Source organism: Eleutherodactylus coqui, chromosome 4 (assembly GCF_035609145.1).
Source record: "Eleutherodactylus coqui strain aEleCoq1 chromosome 4, aEleCoq1.hap1, whole genome shotgun sequence".
In the NCBI taxonomy this organism is placed as follows: domain Eukaryota; kingdom Metazoa; phylum Chordata; class Amphibia; order Anura; family Eleutherodactylidae; genus Eleutherodactylus; species Eleutherodactylus coqui.
The window spans coordinates 257,763,763-257,777,540 of NC_089840.1; the positions used below are offsets into that span (position 1 = coordinate 257,763,763).

Genomic DNA, 13,778 nt, shown 5'->3' on the forward strand with positions numbered 1-13,778 from the left:
ATCTATCTTTCCTTCCATGTATCGTCTGTAAGTAGAAGGATAAATGCATCTTTTGCTACAGAACATACTTTGCTACGCTACTTCAGGTGACATAAAACATAGAAATTATGACCACTTCCAATGTATAATTATCAACACATTCATCACACTCCAGATAGTCATCATTTGTATAGTTTATTGGTCTTCTGCGTTTAGTTGCTTGCAAACAGTTTAACACTTTGGATGCCAGCACCCCCTGCATCTTATAGGCACAGATGGAGGAGCAGGCAGTGACTGACTTGTTGGTGATTTCTTGCAGATAACATACAAGGACCTCCCAGTTCAGGACCCCGGACCCAGCTGCCCTCTCCCTCTCAGCAGGACTATCCTGGGGACAAGGAGAGACTTTTAACCCCCAGCAGCACAGCGGGAGACAGGCAGAGGGAGGCTCATGGGGACAGGCAGGGCAGCTCCAAGAAGAAGACCAGGACAGTGTTCTCCAGAAGCCAGGTCTACCAGTTGGAGTCCACCTTTGACATGAAGAGGTATCTCAGCAGCTCAGAGAGGGCTTGTCTGGCCTCCAGCCTCCAACTCACAGAGACCCAGGTCAAGACTTGGTTTCAAAACCGCAGGAACAAATGGAAGAGACAATTGTCTGCTGAACTGGAAGCTGCTAACATAGCCCACGCCTCTGCCCAGACTCTCGTGGGCATGCCCTTAGTATTTAGAGACAATTCTGTTCTAAGGGTGCCTGTGCCCAGGTCTATTGCATTTCCAGCCCCCTTGTACTATTCAGGCAGCAATATGTCCTTACCTCTGTATAACCTATACAACAAACTGGAGTACTGACTGCTGCCCCCATGTGCCAACCCACCAAAATGGAAATACAATAATACACCATGTGTATGCGCCCACCTTGACTCATCTCCATTATCTGCTGCACCAGATTTCTATGTATGTATCTATGTATTATTTACATAATTTTATTATTATATATTATTTTTTATTAAAGACCCGTCCCTTCTCCAGGTGTCTGTATTATTAGTGTTATATGCCAGTGTGGCTTCTACAGGGGCCTGGGGACAATCTCTTACCCCTGGAGAAGAGGCTGTCTCCATTATATAACTGGAAGTATTCTGTATACAAGTATAGAAAATGGTTTTGTAATAAACAATATCTGCATTTCTACTATGGGTTTATGGGTTTTCTTTGCTGAATTCATTGGGTAAAAGTGGGGAGTAACTTTATTTTTACCCAGGTTTTTGTATTTTTATGTTGTGTATATAAACAGCACTGTGCAAAAGTTTTAGGCAGGTGTGGAAAAAATGTTGCAAAGTAAGAGTGCTTTCAAATATAGAAGTGTTCATTAACAAAATGCAAAGTGAATGAACAAAAGAGAAATCGAAATCAATATTTGGTGTGACCAGCCTTTGCCTTCAAAACAGCATCAATTATTTTAAGTACACTTGCACGCAGTTTTTGAAGGAACTCGGCAGGAAGATTGTTTCAAATATTTTAGAGAACTAACCACAGATCTTCTATAGCTGTAGACTTGCTCAAATCCTTCTGCCTCTCCTTGTAATCCCAGATTGATTTCATGATGCTCAGATCAGGCCTCTGTGGGGCCATATCATCACTTCCTGGACTCCTTGTTCTTTTTTATGCTGAAGATACCTGTTAATGACATTAGCTGTATGTTTGGGGCTGTTGTCCTGCTGCAGAATAAATTTGGAGACAATCAGACTCCTTCTAAGCAATCTTACTTTGCAGCATTTTCTTCCACACCTGCCTAAAAACTTTTATACAGAACTATGTACACTTTCTTCTGAGTAGTTTATTTGCAGTCCTATGTAAGGGTATATTCACATGGGTGATTGTTCCACCCCCCCCCCCCCCCCCCAAAAAAAAGAAAAAATCAAGCTGAAATCACACAGAAATAGAACCTATGTATTTGAACTGTTATATTCACATGTGGTTTTTTTTTTACTCAGACGACCAGTCCAAGTAAAAAAAAAAAGCATATCCTATTTTGGTGCGATTTTTAAATGACAATCGCCCATTCAAGTCAATAGGTGCGTAAAAAAATCTTATTGCTCTTGCATGATGTGAGTGCTATACATCTTGATGTAACTATGGGGACCATAAAAATTTAAAAGAATCAGAAAGTGCAGAGCCTGTACATTTATCCGTTTATGTGCATCAAAATAGATGCAAAATGGATGCAAGTCGCAGGTAAAAATAGCAAAAACGCATGCAAATTTCACAATCGGACCAATTTTTCAGGACTTACCAAAAAAAAAAAAAAACAATGCCCATGCACACACAGCCTGAGGCCACCTTCAGATGAGCATATTTTTGCTCCGTATTTGGTCTTTGTTTTGCGGACCACAATAGCAAGGTACTAAAAATCGATATTTACATGGAAGTATTTTTCACAACTGTTTTTTAAAAATGCAGCATGCCCTTTTTTCCACTTTTTGCCTCCATATTGTTATTACTTTATATTGCGTGAATACGAATCAGTAGTTGTCTAGTGTAAAATAAAATGTATGAGGGCAAATACTGACGATTTATGGTTGTAATGTCATCTGTAGCACATCCGTAATATGGATCCGTATTACGGACATGTTACAATACGCTCATCTGAAATTGGCCTTAAGGTGTCAATGATTGGATTACACAGGTCAATATGAATTAATAGCCCAGCTCTGCTATACTTACTATAAACAGTATTTAATAAAAAAAATATATATTAGTGATGAATTCATAAAGCATGTATCTAATAACTTAAATATATATGTATATATAAGGTGTGTGTATGTAATGTTATGTATTAGGTATTAGATAAATGCTATATATATATATATATATATATATATATATATATATATATATATATATATATATATATATATATAAATAATGCAGCCACCTCCTTACATAAATTATGAATTCTACTTTTATGGCATGCACATCTCCATACTGAACACCACATACACAGATGTAGCAGAGCTGAGTTTGTGATTTGCTATAACTCATCTTGATTTGGAGATGCTCTGATTTTTATTCTCATTGGGCTGCCGATAATCTGCCCCATATAAAGGAAACAATGCCAGATTCATGGTGTAAATGTGTACAATCTATACACCTGGATTTACCTGGCTAGAATTTGAGCTTGGAACCTGAAATCCAAGGCAGATTCCGTTGTGACATGACAGGAGCTCCGGCAGCAGTGTGTTACATTGTATCTGCTTTGCAGAAATGAATGAGGTTATTGTATCCTTCTCCTTATTATTAATTGCATGCAGAGAGTTAACTATTGACTCACCAAACTGCACATGAATACTAATAGTTGGCACCAGTAGCTGCCACCTGTGAAGCATCACTGGGGTAATAATGATGGCAATGACCCGGGGAGAGGCGGCGGCTGCTGCCGACAATTAAACGTGTCATTCTCTCTCCTCATTGTCAGGGTAATGAGATCTGTCAATGAAGCGATCTGCATGTTTACCTTCCCCAGGAAATCAACCATTTTAATGTGCCAGGCGATCAAAGCAAACTGGGCGATAAATTGTGCCACCTTCGCTAGAGGTTTGTCACCAAGCAGCCATGTGACTTCAGAGGGGACAGCAGTAGTCATAATACCGATAACTAAATGATCCTGCTAAATAGGTGTCTAGAAAATGTGGAAATGGTTATTATAAAATGCATTCATAAAAACATCAATTTTTGCACTTTTTTAAAATGACTTTTTATACTATTTGTATTTTTATTTTGTATTTACACAAAACAAATATTTATTTATTTCTGCATTTATTTATCTTATCATTTATTTATTTGTTATTAGAACTATTTTGTAACAAAAGATGACAAAGGAAGGGATCCTCCTCACCTCTATGGGATGGAAACTGTACAAAAAAAGTGTTACTGCATCCAAAAATGCAACAAAAAAAGCACAAAAAAGTGATACAATAAAAAAGAGCAACAAATAAATCTCATGTGAACTAAGAGTTTACTGAAACGTCTAGGATATAACTGAGCAGTGAGGGTTTGCATTTGGGTGCTTTCAGATTAGTGTATTTTTGCTCCGTATTTTAGGTCCGTGTTGAGGGACCTAGTACTATTATTTACATCAGTTCTTTTTAAAACATACCATGATCTATTTTTTTGTTTCCATGTTTGTATTCTTTCTTTTGGGCAAATACAGATCAGTATTTGCCCAATGGAAAATAATAAAAAATATGGAGGCAAAAATAGATGAAAAATTGACATACGGATGTAAGGTCTTTGGCAGCCTGTATAATATAGATCTGTATTACGGACGTGTTTTATACACTCGCCTGAAACTGGCCTTTCTTTGCAATCTCAGAGGCAGGACACTTAACTGCCTTCTCATGTGACAGTCAATGTACTGACAGCTGGGTGGAGCTGAGCCAGTCTAGATTTATATTATATCAGCACTCTGTAATATTTTACTAATTATTACTCTCCTGAGTAGTGATGGGTGAAGGTTTTCAAAGCAGGTAAGGCAAATAAAATATTACATTTAGGCTAAGTGCAGACTTGTGTTGGAAAAAAGTGTGTGTTACGTCTACAAAAAAAAAAGGATGTTTTTTTCGCACATGCACGATTGTGTGACCTCTATATTAGGTCTGTGTATCAGGTTTCTTTTCTCTATATGCCAAGTGTTTTTCACATCTGCAAAAAACCTGAAACAAGCCCAATTCTTTTTTTCAGCACCTTTAAAAAAAAAAAAAAACAACAACAAAAAAAAAACGGGCATTAAACGGGCTGCACACGGATGGCATCCATGTGCTGTCCATTTCTTTTCTCTCCCCATTGACTTGGATGGACAAGTCTCGTCCATAAAGCGGATCAGAATAGTGCATGCCATGAGTTTTTCCCCCGCACAGTCTGTGTCTTGTGAAGAAACTCAGTAGTGTGTGTTGTACCATAGAATAATATGGGCACGTTTGCTCTCCGTGTGTAATCCGTTTTTTTAACGGACTACACATGGATGAAAAAAATGCTAGTGTGATGGAGCCCTTAATGGAATGGTTATTATTTTCATGTTGGGTCATTAATTTGCTCTTTGATGGATGATCACAAACCATCTCATTATACAAGATCGCACTGCAAAACTGCATGTGATAGGTACATTGTTATTTTAGGAAGGAGCCCCAAATGGCACAGAGATGTGATTAAATGATATAATGAATGAAGTTTTAACAAAAACCTGTGGGCAGATTATTGGATGTGATTACTGCAAAAAAAATCCAACATGGATACATTTTTTGAGAAACCAAATAGAAATACATTAACTGAGATATTATGCTATGCTAAAAAAAGACAATGTCCATCTAGTTCATCCTGTTTCCACCCCCCTTTGTTGATCCAGAGGAAGGCAAAATAAAAACAATGAGGCAGAAGCCGATTTACCCCATTTTGAGGGAAAGAATTCCTTCCCGACTCCATAATGGAGTCAGAATAATCCCTGGATCAACATTTAAAAAGTTCCTACCTGACTCCAAGACTGGCAGTCGGAAGATACCCGGATCAACAACTCTTCTGGTTATTTAATGTCTATCTCCTGTAATATCATAGCACCCTAAAAATACATCAAGTCCCCTCCTAAACTCCTCTATCAGTTTTGCCAACACCACGTCCTCAGGCAGAGTTCCACAGTCTCACTGCTCTTACAGTAAAGAACCCCGTTCTCTGTTGGTGAGAAACCCTTCTTTCCTCTAAACTCCCTCCCCCTTCCTATTTTTGCAGCACCCATAGGAGTCTATGGGAGCTTCCAGTGTATATTGGTCGAAAGATAGAGCAAGACCTACCTTTTCCGACGGTGTATAAATTCAGTCGCGTATGTCCTATTCTTTCCATGGGGGACATTTGTCTGTGGCTAAAAATCGGTCATCTTAACGAATACATCAGAAACCAATACTTCAGGGGGTCACCATTTTTGGATGACGTAAATAGCCGCGTAAAAATGCTCGTGTGAATAAGGCCTTACATACGGAGGCTGCAAACCCGCACACACTTTACGCCGGTTTTAGACAAGCGTATCTCAGCTCAGTATTTGGTCTGTGTTTTGGGCACTGTAATACGGAGCTAATGTATCTCTATGCATCTGTTCACATGGGGCCATTTTTCATGGCTGTTATTTGGGTTTTTTCAAACACAGCATGACCTATGTATACCTCTGTATTGGATTTATTTGCTCTTGGGCCACTAATATATGAAGGCAAACACTGACCAAGTACTGATGGCGTAGGATCAGAGTGAAGAGGTAGGAGAAACAGCCGGGGAACCAGGCGCACCGTAAAAAGGATGCAGAGTGTATTGATAGGCAACACGTTTTGTTACCGCAGTGGTACCTTCCTCAGGCTGGTTGCCTGAGTTAGGGCTCACTCACACGCGTATATTGGTGCTTGTGTATTACGTGCAATTTTTTTCACAAGCGTAATGCGCAGTACACAATTAAATACGCATATAACATGCATATTTTTTGCCTATTTTAGACCCTCATAGCCTATAATGGATGTATTACATGTGTAATAAGCACCGAAGTAGGACATGATGCGTTTTTTTTTCTTCCAAGCGCGTAACCAGGTGTGAAACTAAATGCATGTGCAAATGGCCCAATGTAAATCAATGGGCTTTAGGACTACGTATTCAACAATTCTGCAGTGAATCTAAGGCACAATCCGCATGTCAGGCTTCATTTACACAAGGGATTTAGATGCGCATTTCACACCAATCCATTAACGGTTTCAGCGGGAATTCCACGTTGCTGTCTATGTGACGCAGATTTGAAATCCGTGTTGTGGAAAAATAATGGAGTGACTTGTCACTTCTTGAGGCCGCATTCACACGGCCTAAAGTGAATGCGCCTGAGTTTCTAGGGACCAACTTGCGTCGCATAGCACACACTCAGCCCGTATGTGTGTTGTGTGAGACACTGTACATTACCTCACCATTCTCGTACGAGACTCGCATGAAAACAGGACATGCATCAATTTTTCAAATCCGGGTAAGAGTGAGAAAAAAAAAAAAATCACTCATGTGACTGAATCCTACAACCATAGAATGGTAGAGTTGGAACGGCCCTCCAGGGTCATCGGGTCCGACCCCCTGCTCCATGCAGAATTCACTAAATCACCCCAGACAGATGTCTGTCCAGCCTTTGTTTTAAGACTTCCATTGAAGGAGAACTCACCTTCTCCTGTGGTAACCTGTTCCACTCATTGATCACCCTCAGGGTGCCTCCACACGGGCACTAAAATGCTGCATTTTGTGCTCCATGCGAGAATGAGTTAAATAGCAGTTATGAAACCAATGTCTTTCAATGGTTTTATTTACATGTGCGATGTCTTCTCTGTTGCGATAGCAAATAATAGCGACGTTCTATCTTTCGGCTGTTTTTGCCTTTTTATGTACCTATGTTTCAATATGAACCCATGATTTGTTCGATTTGGTTGAAAAAGACATAACAACACACTTTACAGACACACATTTGCCCTATCACGGCACTTTTCGCCTGCCCAAAAACACAAACGCCCGTGTGGAGGCACCCTTACTGTCAGAAGGTTTTTTCTAATATCTAATCTGTGTCCCCTCCCTTTCAGTTTCATCCCATTGCTTCTACCCTTTCTTTGTGCAGATGAGAATAGGGCTGCTCCCTCTGCACTGTGACAGCCCTTCAGATATTTGTAGACAGCTATTAAGTCTCCTCTCAGCCTTCTTTTTTACAAGCTAAACATTCCCAGATCCTTTAACCGTTCCTCATAGGACATGATTTGCAGGCCGCTCACCATCTTGGTAACTCTTCTCTGAATTTGCTCCAGTTTGTTTATGTCTTTTTTAAAGTGGGGTGCCCAGAACTGGACACAGTATTTCAGATGACGTCTGACTAAGGGAGAGTAGAGGAGGATAATGACCTCACGTGATCTAGACTCTATGCTTCTCCTAATACATCCCAGAATTGTGTTTGCCTTTTTGGCTGCTGCATCACATTGTTGGCTCATGTTCAGTCTATGATCTATTCGTATACCCAAGTCTTTTTCACATGTGCTGCTGCTTAGCCCAATTCCTCCCATTCTGTATGTACATTTTTCTTGCCCAGATGTAGGACTTTACATTTTTCCTTGTTAAATACCATTCTGTTAGTCGCCGCCCACTGTGCAAGCTTTTCTAGGTCTTTTTGAATACTCTCCAATGACTTCTGAATCCAATGAGTTCATTTCCCACGTAAATTCTATTTGTCTCAGACATGGACAGAATGCATGTGAGTATATCGGCCATGTGAATATGCCCCGATGCAGATTCCATGCCACATTTTCCCATAGAAGCTAATGAAGGGGTGAAAGTCCACACTGAATCAGCATCAAAACCTGCGCATAAATCTGACCGTGCAGATTTTAGACTTGTGTTAGTGGCTTGCTGGGAGCAAACATACTGAATATGTCACTGGTAAGTGCTTCAGATCCTGGGCTATCAAAGCAACTATACCCACACTCATTGTGCCCGCACTCCTGCCCTCCTCCACAGCTCTTCACAGGATCCTGGCTCAGTTGTGGTGAATGAGCATGCGCAGCTAGGCGTTGCCCACCTGTACTCCCAGCCTGATCTCACTCCACATACCTAGGGCTGTGATACGGTGTACAGACTTCACCTAGAAAGAAGGAAAGCATGCAAGGAGAAGAAGCGGGCAGAGAGTGCTGCAATGGAACCTCAGCTGGCATTTTGAACAGGATGGAGGCAGATTTTGGTAATAAAACATATTGCTAGTTATCGATGTAGCCCATTTACGGTTGATATGTGAAAAAAGTTTAGTCACTCTTTAAAGGGGTTTTCCAGGGAAATACTGTTGCTGACCTTTCCTCAGGGTAGGTCATCAGTTAAAGGGCTGAGGTCCGTCGCTCAGGAGTCTGGCTGATTAGCTCCTGTTCTCAACGCTGCTACATGGGGTCGGAGTCACTGCTCTGATTTCTGTGTAGTGGTCCGTTCTTGTAAGTGCAGATCCCATTTAATAGGAGCTGCGCCTGAAGTTACAAGCGCCGGTCCCTACCCTGTGTGTTAAAGTGTTGACAGTGGGAGCTCGATCACTTGATCGCCTGGGTTCCCGAGCGTCAGACCCCAGTCAATCAATTATGGATAACCTATTCTAAGGAAAGATCATTGATAGTATTTCACTGGAATACCCCTTTAAATCTCATCCACATGTTTACTATGGTAACCTGCTGTGGATTTTACCTGCACAAATCCGCAGCAATGCCCGTACAGACTAACCTCAGGTAAGTGTGGACTTACATAGAATATATGTTTTTCCAGCGGCAGGATGCTTGCCGCTACTCTAGAGGAATATATTAATTTCTACACACATTCTTTGGGAGATTTACTAAGTGATGTATGCCAACATTTTTGTGAAAACTGCACCAAAAAAGTGGAGAACATGGTATTTATTATGTGTTTAGACACTTTTGCACCTCCTTTGACATTTTGAAAAGTGTCTAAAAAAAGGAGAGTGGCTAAGAGGAGTCTTAGGGCTCATTCACATGGGCGTGAAAACCGCGCAGAAAACAGACATGCAAAAACATCATGGCAAAATCGCATGAATGGACTATCTTCCGCGACCAAGTCCTGAGCCTCATTAGCTTGAAAATCACCCATTCATCCGAGCGGCGTGTTGCAGAAAAAACACGCTGTTGAGAGAGAGAGATTTTTATTTTGGCGGGCAGCACAAAAACCTACAACTCGCAACATACACCCATGTGACATTCTTTATTAGCACTCCCCACTGCTAATCTGACTCCCCCCTCCGTCTGGCATTGTTTCACAAACTTCCTCTCCCTACCAATACCTTTGTTTAGCGGTGTTAGCTAAATAATGGTAATGTTTAGCTAACTCTGCAAATCTCACTTCCCCTCGCTCTCCTTTTTTTCCAGCTCCTATAGGAGTCTATGGACACTCCTGCGCTTTGCACACCAAAAATAACCTTTACGTGCAATTTTTTTTGTGCGCGGCTAAAATTCCTTTGCCTGAACCTTTCCATAGGAAACTATTGGTTCTCATAGTCAAATTTCTTGTGCGTGTAATTTAGCTGCGCAAATTTCTTCATGTGAATGAGCCCTCAAAATGCAGCAAATTTATCATACCCTCATGTTATGCGTCATTTTGCCTTCTCGTAGCGAATGATGTATTTTATGACAATATTGCTAAGGCCTCATGTCCACGGGGAAAATCAGGCCCGATATGGATTCTCCATGGAGCAATTACTCACCTCTCCGCACGCTCCGGATCTTCCCTTCTTTGCGGCTTGATCTTCTCTCCGTCGCAGCCGGATCTTCTTTCTTCGGCCCGGCGGATGTGCACGGCCAGAAGAGAAAAGATCCAACCGCTACGGAGAGAAGATCAAGCCGCGAACAAGGGAAGATCCGGAGCAGGTGAGTATATTCTGATTTTAGGTCTCCCACGGATCCGGACGGCTTCCATAGGCTTCAATAGAAGCCTGCGGGAGCCGTTCCCGCGGGAGACCCGCACCTAAATGGAGCATGGTCTGGATTTTTTCATGCTCCTTTTTTTTTCTAATTCACTTTTATTGACCATCCGTGGGTATTTATCTACCCGCAGGTGGTCAATGCATCCCTATGGGATGCGGATCCGCGTGCAGGTGATCAGCTGCGGATTTTAATTATTATTTTGCCCGTGGACATGAGGCCTTAATCTCGCCATTTGCATAAGCTGGGTGCTCATGTATCAGTTGTGTCCAGCCACTGATTTTACACCAGAGCCAGACACAGCAGGTGACACTTTGGCGCACTTTGACATCTATAGCTGGATAGAAAAATGCTGCATGCAACGTTTTTCTGTCCTGCGCAGTGAGGCACCCGGCATCAAAACTGAAATCCACTATATTTTAGCGTTCTATTAAATGCTATGCGAATCTGCGTCCGTTGTAGGCGGACAGATTTCTGCATGCGTGGATTATGAAAGTTGCGCTGTGGAAAAAATAATCGACTTATCAATTCTTGATGCAGTTTTTCTGTGCAAACTGGATTGGCTTACCGAACCGGGATTGACCCCAATTACTGGGGCTAAATCCGTGTGAGGATCTGCATGAAAATTTGCGGCAGATCTGACATTTCAAAGCCAATGTGAATGAGGTCCAATGCTTCTCACAGCTCAGAGTTTCTACAATTGTACGCAGTCTAAATAATACTCTGTAAGTATAAATGTTTACAACAATGTATCAGAATCGATACAATGTATCAATCTGGACTACAGCGTGTTTGGCTCACAGAGGATTCTGCAGTGTCCAATATTAGGCCTGAATGGGTTTTCAGCTTCTGTGTGTAAATAAGATGTTCTCATTCACTAGGGCTGGCTGCATACGACCGGTACGGATTCCACAGCTGAATCCGGCCCTGACCGGGGCCGGCAACACTGTGTACCTGATTTCTTCTGTATTGTGGCTCGCTGTTGGTCATGCGCAGTACAAATCTCTCTATGGTGCCACACCCCTATACATCGCCTCCCTCCTGTCCGTACACCACCCAGCCCGCCCACTCTGATCCGCTAACACACTCAGACTAAACACCCCTGTAATACGAACCTCACACGCTTGCCTACAGGACTTCACCAGAGCAGCACCCATCCTCTGGAACGCTCTACCCCAAGGCATTCAGACAATTCCCAATGCACGAAATTTCAGATCCGCCTTAAAAAGTCACCTCTTCAGGGAGGCATACCAAATCTCCTGACCTAGTCCCCCCCCCCGCCCCTCCCCTCCCTATGGCACCCCACACCTTCCACCTTGCCTTTCACATATGACCTCTACTCCTGTACCTCATTACTGCCTGCACCCAGTTTGCTTTCTAATAACTGATTTCCACATATAATTCCCATTCTGCCTGTGTTCCCCCGTGCCTCATCATCCCCCCGCTTGTACCTCCTGTACTACCCCCACACCGTTTGTTTCAAACTGATGGTATATCACTAGAGATTAGCGAACCTACTCGTTTCGAGTAATTACTCGATCGAGCACCGCGATTTTCGAGTACTTCCGTACTCGGGTGAAAAGATTCGGGGGGCGCCGGGGGGCGGGGGGAGCGTGGCGGAGCGGGGGGTAGCAGCGGGGAACAGGGGGGAGCCCTCTCTCTCTCCCTCTCCCCGCTGCAACCCCCCACTCACCACGGCGCCCCCCGAATCTTTTCGCCCGAGTACGGAAGTACTCGAAAATCGCGGCCCTCGGGCGAAAAAGGGGCATGGCCGAGTATGCTCGCTCATCTCTATATACCACATGTAATTGCTGTATTGTCTGTGTTCTCCTGTGCTTGAAAGTGCTGCAGAATAAGTTGGCGCTATACAAATAAAGATATTATTTTTTTTAAATCTATGTTTTTCCCGTGCCGTCGCTAGGCGATGACGCGGGTCACCCGTGACCTATCCACAATGTCAATTGCGGATGGGCCATGGGTCACAAGGCTTCCATTGACTTCAATGGAAGCCGTCTGTGCGGAATCGGCACAAAATAGAACATGCTGCGATTTTATTTCCGCTTTCAGAAATCGCAATTGCTGTCCGTTCATGCGAACAGACAAGTGAATGTTCCATTCTTTGCATGGATGCGGAATATTGTGGCTCGTCCATGCAGGTGATGATTGCGGATCCGGCCCTGTGCCACCAGCCTAACAGCAAGCAGAGATCTTGTAAATAATTAGAAATTTAAACAAAAAAGTACATTTGAAAATAGCTGATTTTTTCGTTATGCACAATTTGCTGTAGATTACATGAAGCTACTTGGAGCCTGGAAGTGAACTGCGCCAATATTCACCCCTCTGTCTACAAGTGGTGGGTGCCGCGTTCTACGCACATATTCCTTATATTGGATATTCTCCAAGAACATACAGCAGGTACTGTAGAAATAAGAAATCTTCTCAGGGTTTGTACTAAATGCAATAGACTATTTATTATTCATAGAGAACCTCTTTAATTCTGCTGTTAGGACCCCTGCACAATGCACTATTGTAAGTAGCCATGATAGTTTCTAATGGTTAATAGACAAGTCATTTAAAGGGATTTTTCATTACTTTAAGTGGTCATACACATTGTGTGTATATTGGCCGAACCTGCTGATCATCCAATGGGTATGGCGGCCTACTGACTCTCACCAATGGCGGATATTGGGGGAGATATGGATCGGATAATTGTATTTCAACTGCCTGACCCTTTTGCATTCTGGGAGATAAGCCGCTGCCAGAGGAGACTGGTAACTGGTCTCCCTTTTCTGCATTCAGAACACATGCATGCTTTGCCGATGGAGATGTTGATCGCGATGGCTGCAGACCAAATGACTGCTATCCAGCAGATTGAAGGCGCCGCGCCACTCGGGCGAGTGCTGTAGCCTGTCCTCGGTCATGTGATATCACGTTTATCAGTCACATGGCCTTTGTGCACCTCAGTCCCATTCAGATGAATGGGACTGAGCTGGAACAGCAGGCACCGCGGCTACGCAAGAGGTTGCAGCCCCTTTAAACAGATGACCGACGGAGGAGACCGGAGTTGGACCCTCATGGTCTGATATAGATAGCCTATGCTATACATAGGTCAGCAATATTTAATTTCTGGGAAAGCCCTTTAAAGAGAACCTGTCACTATGAAAATGCTATGCAATCCACTGGCTGTATGTTATAGAGCTGGAGGAGCTGAGCAGATGGATATATAGTTTTATGGGAAAAGATTCAGTATAACTTGTGTTTTATACATTTAGATCCCTGCTTTTTCTATGCTTAGGA

The 13,778-nt window shown here is 42.6% G+C and overlaps 1 protein-coding gene across 1 annotated transcript in view; it reads left to right on the forward strand.

Moving 5' to 3' along the window:
- Positions 1-1,167, forward strand: part of HMX2 (H6 family homeobox 2) — a 42,764-nt gene extending 41,597 nt beyond the window's left edge. The window contains exon 3 of the mRNA XM_066598845.1: positions 299-1,167. Coding sequence (XP_066454942.1) covers positions 299-828 — 530 coding nt within the window. The 3' untranslated portion in view covers positions 829-1,167. The remainder of the gene's footprint in view (positions 1-298) is intronic.
- The last annotated feature ends 12,611 nt before the right edge of the window (positions 1,168-13,778 follow it).